At 44.3% G+C, this 22151-nt stretch overlaps 1 protein-coding gene across 3 annotated transcripts in view; it reads left to right on the top strand.

The window, feature by feature from the left end:
* CACNA1C (calcium voltage-gated channel subunit alpha1 C) overlaps positions 1 to 22151 on the top strand; it is a 646718-nt gene that overhangs the window by 385187 nt on the left and 239380 nt on the right. For all 3 annotated transcript variants that reach the window (XM_057319003.1, XM_057319002.1, XM_057319004.1), the window contains exon 5: positions 4632 to 4771. In XM_057319003.1, the coding sequence (XP_057174986.1) occupies positions 4632 to 4771 (140 nt within the window). The remainder of the gene's footprint in view (positions 1 to 4631; positions 4772 to 22151) is intronic.

Raw genomic sequence — 22151 nt, 5'->3', positions numbered from 1 at the left:
ACCTTGCCTTATCCCTCACCTGCTGCTCCTCCCAGTAACCACAGAGGGCAGACTTCATGGGGTCAGCCCAGATTTCAGTCACATCTTCCTGGGACCGTGAGGCTGATGAAGAGGAAAGCATCCAGATTTGGCTCTCTTCCAAAAGATGCCTCTGGTTAACTGTTTAAGCCACAGAGGTTACGATGCTAGTGGTCTGCTTAGCTTATGGTTCACCATGCCCCTTTGGGCTTTTCCCCCATTATTATCACACATGGACATATTTGACACCCAGTTTCTCTTCTCCAAGGGCATTGGTCCTAGGGGCTCTCTGTCTAGTCTAAATCTTGGCCCATCCATCTAATTAGGAAAATCACACACACGCGCATACACACACAGACACACGGTGTAGTTCAGCCTCCTCTCTACAGCTATGCCTCCTTTTCCTGCCCTTTTTTTTTAACCATATTAAGTGGATATCTGTCTGCTTCCCTTACATCTCCTGGGAAATATCTACTCTCCTGGGCCCTTCCTCTGCAGCCACTTAGGGGAAAGTTTCTTGGGCCCTCCTACAATCGGAACGGAATCTGCCTTTCCCCGGGAGAGCTGAGTTTGGCTGCCTGCAGCCTGAGTGCCAGGCTGAGAGCTGCTCTCTCATTTCTGCATTGGCATGCTGGGGGCCTGTGACAAGAGGCATTGCCTAACCCCCACGGACCTGTCACATTTCCTTCCTAAAGTGGAAGAGTCTCCTTGGTACAGTGGGGAGATGAGACTGATGAATGAAAGTGTGGAGGACTTCAGAAGCCTCTGTGAGCTACCTCTCTCCACCCCAACCCAGGGACCTAGGGATCCTCACTAGATCCCCCTGCCTGAGACATTCTACTCCAGCCACAAGGGCTTTTGCTACTCTCTCTCTCCCAGTATGGTGGCCCTGCCTTTCTGATCTGCTGGGCCCTCTAGAGCCATGTTGTCCTCTTTTTAAAAGCTCCAAGTCCAGTTAAGGAACTGCCAGATACAACTCCTGAAGAATGCCCCCACCAAGCATCCGCATCTGAACCCAGCCCTTAGGGACAGGTAGGCACAAAGCAGTGGGTTTGGCTTTATAGTACTTAATCAAGGAGAAACACACCAGCCCCTACCAGCCAAGAACACCTCCTAGACCCCCTCCTGAATTCTCTACCCTTTCAAAATTAAAATCAGACACTTAATAAAGTGTCTGCATCAAGTTGGGGCAGGGAAAAGAGAAGAAAGTTGTCTAACCTCTGTTCCCTTCAATAAATAATGTTTTTGCGAACATCTTGTACCCTAATAAGCACATTGCTTTCTTCCAGGAAATACTAGGAACCAAATCTGGTTTGGATTTGGAATGTTGTTTGACAAACTTGCAAACTAGTCTCCATTTTCTAAGATTTCGGTGATCTAGACTTCAGTGGAAAGAACATTTCTCTGCAGAGAAAGAAGCCCGTTTCCCCCATCCTGGCAACTCTGCCTGGGGTTCAAGGCATCACCAGCTAACATATGACACCATCAAATTGCCAAGCTGAGCTGAAAGAATCAGAGGGCTGAGAATGACTTTAGATGTGGTCTGGCCAGAGTGGTTAAACTTCTTTTAGCTACAGAACCCATTGTTCAAGCAAAGCGTTACTCAGAGAGCCATGAAAGCCACTCTATTCCAGCCACTTATCTCTGGCCTTGCTGCCCAAGAGGTCCCCGAACAGTTCCATAGAACAGTTTGGAAATCCTTCATCTAGATCAACCCCTCCTTGCTGGGCCCTGCCTGGATTTGAGTTTCTGCAAAACTAAGTCCCCAGCTGTAGCCTCCCCTGCTTCCAGATCCAGTTCCCTGGGCATGAGTCATTTCACGGGTTCAAGCCTATTCCTCAAGAATGAAGTTGCCCTGGCCCCGAGTGCAGGTCAGATGTGGGACCCCAGTTCTGATACCTGTGCTTCCCCCTTGGCCCCCGGCCACAACCCAGCACACACTCTACTGACACTGAATCAGTAGTCATCTCTCGTACAAAGAACAGAAACTGCCCCCATGTGTCCTTTCCCCTATTTTTCTTGGTTATCCTAAGAGCCCAAGATTCCGGGCTCCCATTCCCACATGGTTCTTTGTGTCCTGTGCCCCTCTCCCTCACTATCTCTGAAAACTTTCCACTGTGCCTTCTGCTCCCCACAGGGCACTGCCCATTTAGGGGTCAGCAGACATCTTCTGTAAAGGGCCAGGTACTTATTTTTCAGCTCGCAAGCTGTGCGCTTTGTCCCGACTTTTCAACTCTAGCGGGAAAACAGCAATGGACAACAGCTGTATGAAAACAACGGGTGTAGCTGAACTCCAGCAAAACTCCGTTTACAGAGCAAGTGGCCCAAGTGCTGCCCCAGACCCGCAGCTTTGTCTCTGGCTACTCACTTAACTTCCTGGCTCCCCCAAGGGTCATGCTCCATCACAGTCTCTCAAGAGATGGCCACTCTCTCCCAAATGCTTCATTTGGCAGCCCAGAGGTCAGGAGAGAGGTCCTGCGTTTCTCTTATTTCTGCTTTCAGACTGCTGGCCCTTTCCCCTTCCTAGCAACCTCTGATTCTGATGTGTGTGATCAGACCCTCTCACCCCTGCTTCTCCTTATGGTGTCCCCTCTAGGCCTCTGGGAACTCCTTATTTTTTGAAGACAGGAGCTCTTGGCTCACTCGCAACTCTCTCCAACCTCCCTATTCCTGCTGTCCCCTCCAGTAGCTTCTTGGTTCCTTGATATCTCCCTCCACCTCCCCAGGGATCCTGACTCCATCCTGTCTCAGCTGCCCACTCCCATGGTTGTAGCCAGTATCCCTACCATAACTAATAACCCCATAATCTCGAACCAAACACCCAGCTCTGGAAACACCACCAGCCATCTTTCCAGCTTACTCCCTCTAACACTTTGACAGTCCATTCATCCTGTCCCATTCTCTCTGTTGCTCTGGCCGTTGTGTCCAGTCCTCCTTTTAACCAACTTAGGTGCCCAGCCGCATCACAGTCTCTCACTTGCATGTACAGTCAGCTTCCTTCTTTACTTACCATGCTCATTTGGAAAAACACCAACCCCAGTCAAGTCCAACTACATGGAGATCCATCTGGTACCTAAAGCTGTGCCACTGAAAGGGGTAGAGAAACATGCAAAGCTGAGCTGATGGGGTTCACTTTTACACCTGTGACCACCAACTTCAACTAGGTCCTTGATGATACCTGGCAATCCTACTCTGTGTGCCTACTCCATTCACTCCTTCACTTTCTTTGGTGAGTCTTTTATACCTTTGCCTTCCCCTTTAAACTTCCAATACCTCTCCCCTTTCACATTTTCAGCCAATAACCTCGCTTCGTGTTTCCCTGAGAAAACAGATGTAATCAAGGAGAACATCTGTACCCCTATGATATGCCTTCCCTCTTGAACCATGATAAACCATCCCTTGCCCTATCTAGGTCAGTACCCCTCAGGGTGCAGGAGACCCCTTCCGTCTCCTGCAGGATAGTAATCCTCCCAGTAATTTTTCTCTCACTTCTGCATGATCAGATTGTCTATCTCTGTTACACAACTCCCGTTACATATAAAAATGCTGCTGTATCTCCCATTTAAAAACAAACACAACTCTTTTGATTCCACACCCTCTTCTGGCAACCATCTTTTTTCTTCTACTATTTTTACAGCCAAATTCCTCAGAAGGGTTGTCTATACCATAACCACCAGCCACCAGCCACATAGCCACTTGGTATGGGATATGTGGCTAATCTGAATTGAAACCACACTGACCATGTAATATATATAGCAGATTTTGAAGATTTAGCACAAAAGAGTGACAAACATCTCATGAAAAATTCTTTGTATTTATTACAGTTGAAATGATAATATTTGAGTTATGTTGTGTTAAATAAAATATATTATCACAGTTCATTTCACCTGTTTTTACTTTTTTAATGTGGCTGCTAGAAAGTTTAAATTACGTGTATGGCTCATATTTGTGGTTTGCATCATATTTCTGGTAGATAGAGCTATCTCAGACTCTTCTTTCTATCCTCTCTTGAGCCCATAGCTATTAGGCATTTGTCCCCATCACTTCTCCAAAATAGATGTTTTCAAAGTCTCAGGAGTCTGCATGTTTCTGAACCAGTGGTCACTTTCCCATCCTTGTATCTGCAGCACAAAGCCAATTTCCATGGGGTCACCTATTTGTGCCCAGACAAAATCAAAGGGGAATCATTAGGAGTCAGGAGGTGTATGGGGACGAGAGAGAATGTGGTTCACGGCCATGTGAGGACAGGAGCTAGGAAACCCTGGCATGGAGAGAGGGCCCAGCAAAGGAACAGAGATACTATAGCAAACTTTAGCAATGGTACCCTTCTGTCCAGGCTGCCCAGCTTACACAAAACCAGCTGTGTTCGTGTACAGCTTTGTGACTGCAAAGGGCCTGCCCATTGCCTCTCAGACCTCTCTGGGCAGTGGTGATGCCCTTGGCAGGGCGATACACACACAGAGGGAATGCCGTCTTATGATGGTCACGGTCCCTCCTACACACACACCTTGGCTCTGGTTCCTGCACTGGGGATGCCTGCAAATTCTGCTCTGCCAAGCTTCCTTCAGAGAATTCAGGGTCTGACAGCTCCATATCCCCTTCCTCTCTTCTAGGCTTTTTAGTGCAATTTTAGAACAAGCAACCAAAGCTGACGGGGCAAATGCTCTGGGAGGGAAAGGAGCTGGATTTGACGTGAAGGCACTGAGGGCATTCCGCGTGCTGCGCCCCTTGCGCCTGGTATCTGGAGTCCCAAGTAAGTAAAGCCATTCTTCTGGTTCGCAGTGGTACCTTGTCACCCTCCTCTGTTGTCCTGTGCTGAGTTGCCAGGAGCACTTCGCAAAAAAAAAAAAAAAAAAAAACTGATTCCATATAAAAATGGAGGTGCTTTTTCTTAAATGAATTCCTTTGTTTTAAAGAACCTAACTCTGATGCAAATCCTTGAAAACACACCGTGGTCCCAGCTCCTGTGAACACCTGGAGAACATCCACAGCAGCCAAACAGCCAAATGAAGACAGGCTACCCAGAGAAAGAAATCCCTTGGCCATCTGAGCCATCCCCCCAGGGCCCTGGGCTGGGAATTTAAATACATTTGCAGCAGAGGGGCCAGGTGAGCAGAGAAGGCTAATCCCCAAGGCTCAGGCACAAGGTATTTTAGCCAATGAGATTATCTCTACTTTCTGTATTTTTCCAAAGAACAATCAGAATAGCATCAGTGGATGTTCAAAAAGTTCTATTTGCCATTTCTCTCAACCCTCTCCTTCTTTCATGTCAAATGGGATATTTCTGGCTTCAGAAGCCCTATTTATGGACAGGCTGCATGCCTTTGTGAGAATTGGTTTTGCCCAAGGGTGGAGAGTGTTCGGCTCTCTGAATCAGGCCAAAGGGCATTGGAGAGATATTATCTATCCAGATATTACTCCCGTGGATGGCCCGTCTTCCACCTCTTCCTCCAGAAGCCTGCCCCACTACGGATGACCTCCAGGCACTGAACACAGCAGCCTCGGGCATCCAGTGTCACCTCCAACAAAGCACAGCCCCAGTTGCTCTTGGGGGTTAAATCAGAGAGCTCCTCGTTCCACTCCTCCTTGATCTGAGCATAATTCTGGACTTGTGTGCTGAGATTTTTCTCTCTCAAGTTAACTCCATCAGATCTGGCCCATAACTCAAGGTAGAAATGTCCGTATGACTGGGCTGAAACCAGATGAGCTTAGAGATGGGAGCAGGGGACAGGAAAACAAAGAGGTCCTCTGAACACCGAGCCTTTACCATAGAAACAAGAAGGACTTTATATTAACCTGTTTGATTCTTTCTGTATGTGCACAGAATAGTGAAAAGATCTTCCCAAAGTAACCTAATTAACCAGCAGCAGAGCGGGACTAGAATCAGGTCTCCTGACTTCCAAACCAACTTTCTTTCCTATCATACAATATAACTTCTTGTAAAGGCTTGACTGGTATATAACTTGATTGTCTTAGACTTTTACACATATATCCCATCTCTTCAATTATGTTATAAGCCCCTGGAAGCCCAGAACAGTGCCTTATATTGTCTCTGTTCCTGCACTGTGCCTACAATGGTCTCTGTACAAGGTAGGGGAATTTACTAGATAAATGAAAGCAAGAGTTGGAATGTTTTCTTCACAGTGGGGCCCCCTAGGCAAAGTTTGTGGCCTGTCTTAACCTCAAAAGTGAACCTGGAGCTAAGCCACACAAGCACATTTGGAGCAGATTCTTTCTACTTGGCCTTAACCATTTTAGGGCATCTAGGAATGGAAAAAGTACAGTTGACCCTTGAACAATGTGGGGATTAGGTGTGCTGACCCCCACCTCGTGCAGTTGAAAATTCATGTATAACTTCGGACTCCTCCAAAAGTTCACTACTATAACCCGCTGTTGACTGTAAGTCTTACCGATAACATACACGGTCAGTTAGTACATATTTCGTATGTGCTATAATATACTATATTCTTACAATGAAGTAAGCTAGAGAAAAGAAAATGTTATTAAGAAAATCATACAGTGGGGTGCCTGGGTGACTCAGTCGGTGAAGCATCTGCCTTCAGCTCAGATCATGATCCCAGGGTGCTGAGACTGAGTCCCACATCGGGCCCCCTGCTCAGCTTGCTTCTTCCTCTCCCCCTGTCCCTCCCCCTTCTCATGCTCTCTCTCGCTCTCGCTCTCACTCCCTCTCTCAAATAAGTAAATAAAATCTTTAAAAAAAAAAAAAGAAAGAAAATCATATGGCAGGGGTGGGGGGGCAGCGCCTGGGTGGCTCAGTTGGTTAAGCATCTGCCTTCGGCTCAGGTCATGATCCCAGGGTCCCATGATGGAGCCCCGGGTCAGGCTCCTTGCTCAGTGGGGAGCCTATTCCTCCCTCTCCCTCTGCCCCTCCCCACCCTGCTCATGTGCTCTCTGGAGCACGCTTTCTCTCGAATAAATAAATACATTCTTAAAAAAAAGAAAAAAGAAATCATACAGTGGGAAAAAATACATTTACAGTACTGTTCTGTATTTATCAAAAAAAGTCTTTCTGTAAGTGGACCTACACAGTTCAACTCACATTGTCCAAGGTACAATGGCCAAGATCTAATTTCCCTTTTGTGAAGCCTAAATTCTTTGGGTTTTCTTGGTCAGTCAGCCCTAACTCAATAGACCAAAATCAAGGAATGAGAAGGAAGGTGAGAATAACTTTAAACATGACTTTAAGGAGCTTAATATGATGGTGAAGCCAATATGTCAGTGATAGAACTACGAACTATTCCAAACTTCCAGCCAAACTCCAGTGGACATAGTAAATCTTATCTTCTTATGTACATGCTTATTAGCAGCCCACACTTTCAGAGCATTGTTCTGGGTATGAGGACATACCATAAAGAACAAATATGGTTCTTTCACCTGAGGAATCTTATGATCGAATACGAGTGTATCAGTCAGCCTTTGCTGTAGGAACAAACAGTCCCAAATTCTCAAGGACTTAAAACCAGAAACATGTATACCTGGTCATGTTACATGATGATGTTGGCCAGCTGCCGCTTTTCTGGGCTCAGCCCGACTCTGAGCTTGACCAGCTTCTATAGGCTCCCTCATTCCAGAGCCCAGGTTGAAGAAACATCCAGCAGGTAGGCCGTGTTGTTCTCGTGGCAGAGGGCGGTTGCTCACAAAGAGGGCAAAGAGCTAAACCACACAAGCATAGTTTAAGCTTTTGCTCAAAATGGCTTATATCATGGCTCCTCACTTTCCAGAGGCCAAATCAAGTCACATTGCTATCTTTGTCCCAAGGATAAGGGGACACAGAAGTACCTATAGAGAAGCAAGGGTGAATAATTGTGAACAAACAGCATAGTCTAACACAAAGAAATTGAGGAGTTTCTTATTAGCAGAAATAGTTACAGTAATTACTCTAGAAATTCTTCATTAGAGATGCATATGGTTGGGAGTCACTCATGCTTCAGTGCATTAAAACGGAGAATCAGATTAGACACTGTCGCTAGGGTTCCACAGTAGAAACTTCCTAAAGAAGGTGTCACAGCCCCACATGCATTTAATTAATGGTAGAACTGTATTGTGGGGTCAGGAAGAGGTAACATGCCTTGGAATTCTCTCATCAAGAAGATGAGGACATGGTACAGTACCTCAAATATGAGACCCTAATATTACCTGCCATGCGTTCCAAGAAGATAGCTTTGTCCTTGAAGATGATCACACTGAGATGGTTTTGCAGCTGTGGCCAGCCTTGCAGGTGTATTCACCCTTATGCATAGGGCTAACAACTGTGTCTTGTGTTCCATGGGTCATCAACAGAGTAGCTCTTTTTGGAGCTTAAAAAAAGGACTAATCCAGCTCATCACCATTTCTCCTGGAAAAATGTCTATGAGATTTTTAAATAGTAAAGTAGGTAGACCACAGTGAGCAAGTGCTCCATGCTAGTTTGGTTGATACCATCCAGGAAGATGTCAGCAGTATCTCCTACCACTACAAACCTAGGCAGATTCCATTTCATAGAATTTTTAGGTGTCTTCTTTCATATTTTAGCAGAACTCCTCGAAAGAGTTGCCTCTATCTGTTGTCTTCAATTCTAGTCTTCTCATTCTCTCTTAAATCCATACCAGTCAGGCTTCCCCGCCATTACTGCAGTAAAACATCTCTTGTCAACAATCTCAGTGATTTCCACATTACTGAGTCCAGCGGTTAGTTCCCTGGTGCCATTGTATTTGACCTAGCTGCAGTACTGGATGCAGCCGATCATCCCTTCTCTTTGAACCACTGTCATCACTTGGCTACCAGGACACCGTTCTTTCTTAATTTGTTTGCTTTTCCTTATCAGAATCACTTGCTGATTTCCCCTCACATTCTCATCCTCTTAGCACTGGAGAGCTGCAGGCTCAATCCTCAGGCCTCTTCTCCATCTCAGGGATACTCAGTTCCTGAGTATCTGACATTAAATATCCTGAGCCTTCTGGCCTTAAATGTCACCTACATGTCTTCTAATAACTACGAACTGTATGTCGCCAGCTCAGACCTCTCTTCTAAAGTCCAGAATTGTATACTTACCAGCCTATTCTGTTCCTTTAATTTGATGTCTAAGCATCTCAAACTTACCACATCCAATACAGAACTTCCAATCTTCCCAAAGTCTTTCCTCTCTTGGTCAAGGTCAACCTCATCCTTCCAGTTATGCAGACCAAAAATCTTGGACTTGCTTCTTTCTCTCACCCTTTGTGGGCAGTCCTTCAGGAAATCTTATCGGCCATACCTTCAAGAAACTTTGTTTCTTACCACCTCCAGTGCCAGCCATCAACACCTCTCACCTAGATTATTACAGTAGCTTCCTAGCCATATTCTGTTTCCACCCTTGCCCTTTGCCACAGCTTAGTCTCAACACAGTAGCCAACATGGTCCTTTCAAAATACAAGTCTTCATAAAATACACGTCATGGCTTTGCTCAGAGCCCTCCAAGTCTCCCCTCACTCACTGATGAGACCCAGAGTCCCCCAGGGCCCTACATGGTCTCACCCGTCTCCCCTCTGAAATCCTCTCCCTCCACCCTTTCCTTCTGTCTGTCCCTCCTTGCCAGCCTCCATGACCTCCTTGCCATGCTTCCAACATTCCAAACCCACGACCAACATGGAGCCTTCATGCTTGCTCCTCCTCATGTCCACAACGTCCTTTCCCCAGCTCTTCGCTGGGCTGCTTACTCACCAACTTCGGCCTCCACAGAAATGTCATCTCACCAGAGCGTCTGCTTTCCCAACCCCTGTCAGCCATCTGCACATTTCCTGTGCCCCTTCCCTGCTTTATTTTTCTCACTTCACTTGTCACCGTCTGTCACACCGTATATGTACTTGCGTATTTACTTACTCCCCTTGTCTCATGAGAATAGAACCTCCATGAGGACAGTTTGTGTTCATTTTGTTCACTGTTGTATCCTCAGCATCTACAATGCCAGGTAAATCTCTGTGGAATGAATGGCTGTCTCTGCTCAGCCACCTCATGGCTGAGGGGCAGTGCTCCACACAGCAGTTACTAAGAACTAACCGGCTCACTCAAATTCTGGTGCTGACCCATCTTCCAGTTATAAACGCCTCTTTAGCATTTCCAGAGGGTGTTTATTTCTTCTATCCTCTTTGCTCTTCGTGACAGTTGTGTGATATGTGGATTTACACAGAGGTGATACGCATGTTGTCCCTTATAACAAATAGGTTAGTTGGATGGTTTGTGGGATATGTAACTCTAAGCCCAAAAAATTGCTCTTATTTTTTAAATGTCCATATGTGTATTAAATGCTATTAAAAAAATTTTTTTAAGAGGGAGAGAAAGAGAGGAAGGGGGAAGAGGCCAAGAGAGAGAGAGAATCTTAAGCGGGCTCCATGCCCAATGTGGAGCCCAACGTGAGGCTCAGTCTCACAGCCCTGAGACCATGACCTGAGCTGAAATCAAGAGCCAGATGCTTTAACCAACTGAGCCACCCAGGTCCTCCATCACTGAAATCTTAAGATCACGGATTATGAAGTGAGAGAGATGATTGTGAGAGTACAAGTCATATATTAATTTGTTCAACAAAACCTACCGAGTGCACCCTTGATAGAAGATTTTCTAGCTGTTACAGCAGATGCAGAAAGGAGTCAGATGCTAAGTGTGTTTTCAAAGAGATTGATATGTAGAAGAAAAGATGTTCAAAGAAATGATGGTATAGAACAAAAATTGGAGAATGCTCTCCCCCGCCTCAGAAACAAATCTTAAGAAAAATGTGATGAGTTCTGTGACAAGGATGTTTTGGAGATGCCATAATTTTGGGAGTGGGGATAAAGAACCAGGAAGGCTTCTTGAAGGAGGTGGCATTTGGGATAGATCCTAAAGAATAAATAAGGAGGGATGGTCTAGAAAATTATGAAAAGAAAGGAGAATGACTATGGCCCTGGAGTTGTACACAGTAAGGCTGTAAGTTTTCGGAGGTGATTTCACTGTGGTTGTTAAAATTAGTTGACTCTTTCTGTGCAGTTCTGTGTAATCGAAAGGTTTGTCCATTTTGCTTCATCAAGACTTCCACAATTAAGGATCTCAGTTCCCACTGCTTGTGAGGCACTCCTCACAGCGGGAGTGCTGTGAGGAATGCATACTGTACCGAAGGATAGGCCATATGGAATAAATGTTACACAGTGAACGTGAACAATAACATGGAGGGTCGTGATTAAATATTTGCAGTGTATACAACAGGAGTGCATTTGTTTGTGGAGCAATAAGCAAAGGGTCATTTCTTCCTTTCCCTGTAATCGCATATGCCCTCCTGGAGAAGAACTTTTAGGAGTGGATTGAATAAGGGGAGCAGACAGATGGAGGTGAGAAAATGCTTTTTTAGATTTGTGAGGTCTTTGACAAAAACTCTCAGCAGCCAACTTTGTTTGACAATGAAGGGGATTGAGCAGTCACCTCCATGCCAGACCAGTGCCAGCCTTAGAAAATAGCATCCATTCACCGTGAACATTTATTGAGCACTTTCTGTGAGGCAAGCGGTAAACAAGGGGACACAGAGATAAATAGAATACTATTCCCATCTGTTAAGATACTTGAGTGCTTTAGAGACTTTTGATTTGACATGCTTTCCCTATGGTATGAATTTTTGTAAGATTAGCTCTTTCTCAGTTAAAAGTGTATTTTCTGGAATCACACAGAAGAGAAAACAGGTATTAAACAATGGTTTGCTTCCTAATTGAGAAGTGAGAAGGAGCACTAAGGACCATGTGTGGAGAGTCAAACACTTTCTTCCTATTTTTTCCTGCTCAGATTAGAACTGTTTCCTAAAAACAAATCAACGTCAATCAGCCAAATAGAAGGTGCCAGGAGAGACAAGACATAGTGGTTTTGAGCAAGAACTCTTAAATCAGACTGCCTGGCTTCTTCACTGACTTACTCTGTGACCTTAAGGAAGTTACTAAGCCTTTCTGTGCCTTAGCTTCCTCATCAGTAAAATGGAAATAACAGTAGAACCTATTTCATATGGTGTTAGAAAAACTAAAGGAGTTGATACATGCAAAGCACTTAAACAGTGCCCTGCTTCTAGTAAGTGCTCAGTTAAATGGTAGGGGTTACATTACATTGTATCCCATCACATGGTGTTACATGAGGCATGTGAAATGAAAGTACACAACAAAATCCCTATCAACACAAAACAGATACACTTTATATTTTTTAAGATTTTTTTATTGATTTTAAAGAGAGAGCATGCAAGCAGGGAGGGGCAGGGAAGGAGGAAGAATCTGAAGCGGACTCTGCAGTGAGCGCGGAGCTCAATCCCACAATCCTGAGATTGTGACCTGAGCCAAAACCAAGAGTTGGGTGCTTAACCGACTGAGCCACCCAGGCGCTCCAAAACAGATACACTTTAAATTGTAAAGAACATTTAAGAATTAAATAGCAACATGAGACCAAAAACTAGGAGAGAGGCATTATGTATGATAGTGAAGTAGATTGAAGGGGGGGAGTTTCCCAGTGACTGTGGCAGCCCAGAAAAACTTTATGAGGAGATAGTATTTGAAATGAGCCTGAAGTTTTTGGTAGAAGACATAGGGAGGGAGATGAAAGGACATTGGGGGCAAAAATCTCATTTGTTTGGGTCACCAGGGCAGGCCAGCCCTGGCCAGCACGTACGTCTCTGCGTGGATCAGTCCACCACTGAAGAGGACGTAGTGAGAACCAGGTGAGGCAGGTCGGCACAGAGCAAACCGCGGTGGGTCCTGGATGTCAGGCCAGTAAGACTGTTTTCTAAATAGACTCTGTTCTTTCCTCTCCGCTGGAAACATTCAAAAGACTGCACTGCAGAGAGACAGCAAAATGCCTTGGGAATCTCCTCAGAGAGTATCAAAACGGATGGCAGATCTTGGACTCCAGGGAGGTTCAGTAACCACCCTGGACACCGCTAGCTGGTGGCAAAGCTGGGGTCAGAACCAGACCAAAGCAGCCTACCTTCTCCCACCCTGCCCAGCCTCCCTCCTGGGGACCAGGTCCAGGGCATCCAGCCCTCTGAACACTCCGCCACAGACCTTACACTACACAACACCTACCACACCGCCTTTGTTGCTATTGATAGAGCACATTCTTGACTTAAAACTTCCTGTTGCAAAAGTTAAAAACTCACCTGAGTGCCCAAGTACCCAGGTGAACCATATTCATCCCATAATGCAGTTTTTCCCCCAGAATACCTTCTCCCCTCCTGGGGGTTAGTAACTGTGAAATTGGCCACACTGATTAGCAAACGCTGCCAGTTAATCAGACCCATTGGGGGCATATTAGAGCTGCTAAAAACAACTTTTCTGAGTGTGTTTACACTTTGATGGTTCAAAAGCAGTTATACCATCCTGCGTGAAATTTGCTGTTCAGTAAGTTGGGCCACAGTGGATTTGCAGTCACCATTACTCTCCCAGGACAATGTTCCCGGGGGGGGGGGGTGCCTGCACTGCTAGGAAGGAGGAGGGCTTGGGTACCAGGGATGGTCCCTGCAAAAGCTCCCTCACTGTATTTAAGGACACCTCACCATTCCAGATTTGATGAGGGAAAGCCTATCTAGAGATGGTATTTGCAAATCAAGGCACCCAGCCCCTGAAATTTACAGATTTTGAAGCCTGCATCCCAGAGAAGACCCATGAGTCAGAGCAGAGATTCAAGTGCACATTGTCCTCTCCCCACCCCCTGCTCTTTCCTCTGCCTGTGTCATCACCTTCCTGGACCTCCCTTTCTTCTGGTTCATGTGACAATCCCATAAAGTGCCAGCATGTTGCAGGTGATGTGGGAGAGCTCAAGCCTGAAGTGGACTGAAGACTGGAATCCAGCCCGGCCTTCATGCTCACCTAGCTCAGGGACCTTGGGCAGGTCGGTTCGCTCTGGATCTCTGTTCTACGTAACTTGAAGGGCCTGACCTGCCTGGCCTCTGAGTCTCTTTCCCCCTTCCTCATGGACCAGCCTCTCTGCACCAGCCCTTGCCAGTAGCAGGCCTTCTTGCCTCTCCACTCTCTGCTCTCTCTTCCCTTTCATTTCCTTGGAATTCGCCCTCTTCTTCCCCTCACTTTCTAATTTGCTTTCTCTGCCCTTTCATCCCTTTTGTCCTAAAGGGATATTAAATGTCACAGGGCCTAAAACCAAAATGAGGGAACTTGAACCACTTACGAGGCTACTCAATACAAGGATGGGGCAGGTGCCTAAGTCCATCCCTCTCTCTACTTCTACTCCCTAGGAGGGACCAGAAGCTGCCCATCCCACTGACCATCCCATGTAGAAATCCTGTCTGCAGCATCTTCTAGGTCTCTCGTCTGCCACTTTCTTTTACTAAAACAGGAAAACTTGTTCCCTGCATTCCTCTTAGGGTGCCATTTCTGAAGGACGTCTGAGTGGGAAGGGACATTAGATATCTGGTCCAACCAAGTTTCCATTTTACAGATGAGAACACTGTGGCCAGACATCTTAAATGGCCTTCTCAAGGTCACACAGCTCCCTGATGGCAGGCAGGCAGGACTTAATTCCTACACCACCTGTAAGAAGACTGATAGGAGTCATGATGGGATCCTCCAGTTTTGTATAGTCTTTGGAGCTCACAGAGTTCCCTCACACATATTAGTTCACAGCCACCCCAAGACGGAAGGCTGAGGGGACGTCAGTGCTCCCGCCCACCTTCCTGCTTCAGGCAGCCTGCTGGCTTGTGTTCGCTAAGGCAGAGCAGACCCTCTGGAGGACAGCTATAAACAGCATGGCCTCTTAACATTCCAAACAGGTTGGCTGGCCTGCTTTGCTGTGAGGAGTCTGAAGTCAGCTCCCTGGTGTTGGCATTCCTTGCCTACCAGAAACAGAACAGAATTTAGAATAGGGTCCCGCCCCAGTCCCCCAAAACCTGTCATGTTCAAGACAGCTGGGAGTTGATGCCTACCCTCTCCCATGTCACCCAGCATGATTCTACTACTGCACCCCCTCCTCTGCTTTGGAGCTCTTGACCCCTCCTTTCCAAATGCTCCAGAATAGGAGGTCAGGGGCACAGTTACAGCCCCAGTTCTGCTGCCAACCTCTCTGTTCCCTGCTTCACGTTGCCTCAGTTTCTTTATCTACAAAGTGAGATTAGTGATGAGTATTCCATGGACAGGGATGAGGTGTTACCTCTCAAGCCCCATGAGCTTCTAGCAGCTAAGACTCCTTTAAATCCACCTCTTGAAGAGAAACATTATACACTGTGATGAGCCATGGCGTCAGGTAGTAAGGAAAGGAGGATGACCCCAATGCAGCAAAACAAGTTAATTCAAACAATGAGCATATTTCAGACGTTGCAGGCCCTGTTGTCATGGAGTTTTCCTGAGGGCTTATTGAATACCAATAACAGTATCTGACTAAACCGGGAGAATCTCTATTACTTGGTGTTCTACATACAGCAGCTTAAAAAATAATAATGACAGAGAATGCATCCAATCACACAATAACTTCTCATATTTACTAAAGGAAAGCACTGACATTCCCCCATGACGAAAATGTCACTTTTTGATTTAAGAACAAAATGTAGGTGGTGATCAATGTTAGGGTTACCACCAACCATAAGCAATATTCTGCATCGGTGCAAGGCTTTCAGACTGCAGGAGCTTTATTGGCTGATTAATCGGCCCAGTGGTCCAGGAAGGCAGGGACATTATCCCTAATTTATAGATAGGCAAATACAGTCCCAAGCGCTTCTCCCAGAGTAATGAACAGAGATGGGTTCAGACTATTTTCCAAGTCAGGAATACTCCCTGTAGGACTCAGGTCACTGTGGTTTGGAGGAGGGCATATTTTCCCATCAGGGTGCTCCATGTGGCTTTCAAGATTGAGGACAATTGATAGTTAGGGTGCTGATTTATTTATGTTTTGATGGTTGGTGAACCAGGGACTTGTGAGAAAGTGGGAGGCACTCTGGGTCTGCAGGTGAAGAAACCAGGGATCTAAGTCTGGCCAGCAAGGTGACCTTATTGTTTAACCTCTCACTCTGGGAAGTGAAAGGGTTAAACTGTGTTAAGCCTCAAATTCTTCTGAGCTGTATCATCCTGTGCTTCAATGGCAGAGAACAGCGGTAACCTCAGAATTTTTTTTTAATCACAAATTCTAGATGTAGTCATCGACAAGGCATGACCTTTGGCAAATCCCTTCACTCTTTTAACTCCCAACACATTAGCAATCAGGCCAGAGGTGGAAGAATATGTTATATAGTAAGTCAACAATATTTATTTATTTATTTATTTATTTATTTATTTATTTATTTATAAAGATTTTATTTATTTAACTGTCAGAGAGACAGAGCACAAGCAGGGGGAGTGGCAGGGAGAGGGAGAGGGAGAAGCAGGCTCCCCTCTGAGCAGGAGGCCGACATGGGGCTTGATCCCAGGACCCTGGGATTATGACCTGAGCTGAAGGCAGACACTTTAACTGACTGAGCCACCCAGGCATCCCAGTCAATAATATTTATTAAGCACTAAGTCCATGTGCCCAGGACTGTGGCAGGTGGCAGGTGGCAGCTCACAGAAGAAGAGAGAGCTTCTTAAACTCAGGAAGCTCCATGATTGATTCTCTTTTGTGCCTGGCCCTTTCCTGGAGATCCCCAAACATGAAATAACAGCCAGCAGCAAGGTGACTATAACCTAATTTAAAATAATGATAATAATAAAGGCCACTTAGACTTACAAGTGACCCATGCTTTACAAGTGCTAGAAGGAAAAATGAGGGATTAGAAAATGAAGATACAGTGAGGTCAGCATCCCATGAAATGATCAATACACAGAGCATGAGTTCCAGGTACCTGTTACTCTTGGTTAGTTCCCTCCTGCTGATCCGTGCCAATTAGTAGGTGAGGACATAGATAGTGGAGTCCCACTACCTGCGTTCAAATTCCCAGAGCCACCACTTATTAGCTATATGCCTCAGTTTCCAGATCCATAAAATGGGGCTTAAAATTGCATTTACCTAATGGAGTTGTTGTGAGGATTAAATAAATAAATGTTCATAAAGCATTTAGAATTGTGCTCAACACATAAGAAGCATTCAGCAAATATTAGCTATTAGTATTCCTGTGGGTCCAACTCTCTACTTACCTCAGGCTCCAAGTTGGACTGGTTAGAAGAAGGGGAACATCTACAATTGATTTTTTTTAAATTAACTTTAATGAAGTATAATTCATATTCAATAAAATTCATACATTTGAAGTGTATTGTCACAAATGTAATAACAGTAGTATAATTTCATTTACCCAATCCTCCATCCTGTTGATTATTATATGTCTTTTTTACTTATACATATATTTAAACCCCATCCTACAGTGTTAATATTTTTTTGGCTTTTAAACAGTCAGTTGTCTTTTAAGTAAATTATGAAAAAACATAAATGTAGTCTTTTATATTTACCCACTCATTTGTCATTTCTAGTGCTCTCCATTCCTTTCTATAGATCCAAGTTTCCTTCTGCTATCATTTCCCCTCACCCTGAAGGACATCCCCTAGGATTTATATGACACAGATCTGCTGCTGCAAAATTCTGTTTTTGTTTATCTGAAAATGTCTTTATTCCATCCTCTTTTTGAGAAATATTTTAGCTGGATATACAGTTCCTGTTTGACACATTTTTTTTCTTCTCAGAACTATAAAGATGCTGTTCCATTTTCTCTGGCCTCCATTGTCTCTGATAAAAAGTCATTGATATTCTTATCATTGTTCCCCTGTACATGTTTCTTTTTTTTCTTGACTACGTTCTAGATTTTCTATCTTTGGCTTTTAGCAGTTAACCGTAATGTCCCTTGTGGTTTTCTTTATTTTTCCTACTTGGAGCTCGCTGAGCTTTTCAGATTCATTCATAAGTTGAAGGCTTTCATCAAGGTTGGGGAATTTGAGGCCATCATTTCTTCAAATATCTATATGTATTTTCTTGCTCCAATCTCATGCTTCCCTTTCTGAGACTAAATTACACTTACGTTAAGTCATTTTATATTATCTCATTGGTCCCTTAGTCTTTGTTCAGTTTTCTTCAGGTTTTGGTTTTTTGACGTTTTTTTTTTTTTTTTTTTGTCTGTCTCATAGATTGAATAATTTCTATTGATTATTCTTCCAGTTCACTATTTCCTCTGCTATCCTCATCTTCAATAAATGTAATCAATAAACTTTTCATTTCAGTTACTCTTTATAGGATCTCCATTTGATTTCTTTTTATGTTTTTAATTTATCTGTGAAATTACCTATCTGTTCTCTTGTTAAGGCCATATACGTTTTTAATTCTTTTAATATATTTTCCTTTATTCTTTAAACATTTTTAAGCTGTTTTAAAATCCTTGTCTGCTAAGTCTGACATCTGAGCAATCTCATTTTAACTTCCCTGGTGAATGGTTTTACTTGATTATGTATCACATTTTCCTGTTTCTTTATATAGCTAGTGATTTTCTTCTGAATATTGGAATTGTGAATAATATGTTATAGAGAACCGGATTCTATTATCTTACTAAGAGTGTTGATTTTTCAGCAGGAAGTTCAATTGCTGGCTGATCACCATGAACTTGGCTTGGCTTGGCTTTTCGCCTGTTGGTACAAACTGATTAAAAGCCAAAGCCTTCAACCTCCAAACTCCATTTTCCTTTCAGATCTTGTCAAAACGTCCTTCCTTACAGGCTTTGTCAAGAGTTGGTCTTACTGGGGCACCTGGGTGGTTCAGTCAGTTAAGCATCTGCCTTCAGCTCAGGTCACGATCCTGGGGTCCTGGTATCGAGCCCCATGTTGGGCTCCCTGCTCAGTGGGGAGCCTGCTTCTCCTTCTCCCCACTTCTTGTACTCTCTCTCACTTTCTCTCTCTCTCTCTGAAATAAATAAATAAAATCTTTTTTTTTTTCTTAAGTCTTACTGTAGGGTAGGTTATTTATTCCAGGTGTACATTTCTGGTGTTTCTATTAGTTTCCCAGGGCATTATTGAAATATTAACTAGACCTCTCCAGTATGTCAGGCTTAGAATGCTATCCTGCTCTTTCCTCAGCACTGCTTAACCTATAGTATTTCTTTTCTGCTTTTAACCCTGTAACAGCTGATATTTGATAGCCCTCTGTGGTTTCACTATGCACATATATGACCCAGCCCTAAGCCACGGACACACAGGGAACCCCTACACAAACTTCTGGGGCTCCTTATCTATCTAGCTGCCTCCTCTCTGATATCACAGCACAGCCACTACAGCTGCCCAAATTCTGATCTGATCTCTGCCTTCTCAGATCAGTGGGGCTGCAGTGGTCTATCTGCTTGGACTGTAGTTCTTGGTGCTACAGTGAAGAATTTGTTGCCAGTCACAGAATTATGGTGTTCACCTCATGAATTTCAATTCTCTCAGGGATTACAGCCCTATGCTGCTTTATGCCCACTTTCTGAAAATAATTTCCTCATATTTTTGCCCAGTTTTTTAATGTTTTTGGTAGATGGGCTCATCTGCTACTAGTTTCTCCAAAATGGCGAGGAATGGAAGTGTACTTGATTTTTAAATCTCAAAATTAATGACTACTATGTTAGCAGATGTAAAGTATTCCCCAAACATTATATAAATTATATATATTATTTCTTATGTAATACATAATATAATTCTGAGTTATATTATAAGTTATATATTAATTCATTTGTCACACATTTATTGAAGACTTATATATAAGACACCGTGATAGTTGGAAGAAGGAAAGGTACTAGAATCTTAAGATATTTAGAAAATAACTCAACAAATCTTAGATCCAGAGTGGGCTTTCTCATCCAATATCCTCTTTTTAAAGTGTTGAAACCTAGACCCAATAAGATAACATAACTGCCAAGGTCACACAGCTATTAGAGGCAGAAGAGAAAATAGTCTGGCATTTTTTTCCAATAAGTCTGAAATCTCTTTAAACAAAACAAAACACTAAGCATAATGCTTAGAGATTTTCCCCTATATAGGAGATTTGATCAGTGCCAAAGCCTCTATTGATTCACTAGTGATTTGAGCCAGAAAGGGAAATAAATAAGTCTGGAATCCTAAGAACATTTTGTTTGAGTTTCATAGAAAGATTGACTTCAGTGTACAAAGACACTATAAGTTGACATCAATAAACAAGCTTGTTTCTTTGTTAAACTCCACCTCAAGAACAGCTAGGGAAGAGAAAGCTATGAGTTGCCTGGGTATGTATAATAGTGTTTGTTGGAAAAATAGAGATATAATCAGGACTATCTTAGAAACTCATCCAGCTTGATAACTCTATAGTAAGCATGTCTCATTTGCCACTGAATCATGGAGACATTTTTCAATTTTCCTAAAATCTGCACCTTTTACACATTTCTGAAAGAAGGAGTAAGAATCAGCGGTGACTATAACCAAACCATCACTCCCTCCTGTTTAATCTTATTACCAGGTGTTTCGCTCTGCATTTAACCGTCCACAGAAACTTCACTCCAATAAGCTCTATCCCGAGGGTCTGGCACTGAGAGAATTTGACTAGCAGAGATTTTCCCAACCTTTTCTAATATGTCCATGTATTCAAAGTCCCAGTTACCTGGATCTGGGGTGGTGGTAGTAGGGAAAATTATAATGAAGGGACTTCCCTAGGTAGTCTTCCTTAAGAAGTACAGATCACTTTTGCATTCTGAAATGGCACATGAGGTAATTTAGATCAACTGTCCTACTGAGGACAACTAGAAAGGCTGAACAAAATAATCTAAATCTCTTTTCTGAAACTTGAAAAAAAAATGACTGCCAAAAACAAATATCAATCTTCTCTGGAGAAAGATAATATCATCAAAGTTCTCAAATTATTTTGAAAAACAATTTTACAAAAATAAGATCTAACCCACAATACAAAATAACTAGGCACACAAAGAGACAAGATAACAGAAATGAAAATGAGTAGAGGGGAGGGAAAACGATGGCGGAGGAGTAGGGGACCCCTGCTTCGGCTGGTCCCCTGAGTCAAGCCGGATATGTACCAGACCAACCTGAAAACCCATGGAATCAGCCTGAGATGCAGAAAGATACATCTGGATCTCTACAAATGAACATCTCCAGCGCTGAATATTCAGGTACAAAGCGGCGAGCCGTGAATCCGCACACAGATATCGGAAAATAAATGGAAGGGGGAGGGAGCCGCTGCGCTCGGGCGCCGGGAAGCAGTAGCCACCTGCACTGGGGAGCGGGCCTGACTCACGACCGGCACCCGTGAGAAAGCAGACTGAGACCGTGAGCCTGGGAACACAGCGTGACCAGACTGAAAACTGGTGCTCTGGAGCACTCACTGGAGCCAGACTGATACCGGGAGCTCAGGAACAGGCACGCGTCCAGACAAAACCGGCGCTCTGGAGCGCACACAAACCACACTGAAACAGGAAGCTCGGGAGCATACGTGGGAACCGGGGGCGGCTGGCGGTGTTAGAAGCACAAAGGACAGAGACATGTCGGCCCTGGAAGTGAGGGCTGGGACACAGGCTGTGGGGTGCACAACCCGGGACACTGCAGGGTTTTTGGCAGAACCGACAGAAACAGAGTTAAAGTGGCCAAGAGAACTCAGTGGAGAGCAGACTGTGATCTCTCTGTTCTGAGACAGAGGCTAGGATAAGGCCACTGCTGCTCTGACTCTCAGAAGAGTCACAGAAAACCGCCAGGAAAGCCACCAGAGAACAAAAGCCTAGAAATACCAGCTCACATTGTGCCCATCCCCATCCCCCCTCGCAGGGGACAGGGCGACTCTACCCAAACAGGGTTGCCGAATATCAGCACAACAGGCCCCTCCCCCAGAAGGCAGGCTGAAAAATCAAGAAGCCCACATCCCTAAGGTCCCTATAAAACAAGTGCACACGGCCTGGGTCCCGGTCAATAATTTGGGCTCTGGGCAACCCCGCAACCTCTCCTCATCAGAATGATGAGGAGAAATCCCCCCCAGCAAAGAAAAGATAATGAGTCTGTGGCCTCTGCCACAGAACTGATGGATATGGATATAACCAAATTGTCAGAAATGGAGTTCAGAGTAATAATGGTCAAGATGATGTGTAGACTTGAAAAAAATATTAATGAAAATATTAATGCGAATATAGAGTCTCTAAGGGCAGAAATGAGAGAGAATCTGGCAGAAATTAAAAATGCTATGAATCAAATACAGTCAAA

Source organism: Ursus arctos, unplaced genomic scaffold (assembly GCF_023065955.2).
Source record: "Ursus arctos isolate Adak ecotype North America unplaced genomic scaffold, UrsArc2.0 scaffold_26, whole genome shotgun sequence".
Classification (NCBI taxonomy): domain Eukaryota; kingdom Metazoa; phylum Chordata; class Mammalia; order Carnivora; family Ursidae; genus Ursus; species Ursus arctos.
Note: the sequence above shows the minus strand (reverse complement) of the source record. Positions and strands in the feature narration are given on the sequence as shown.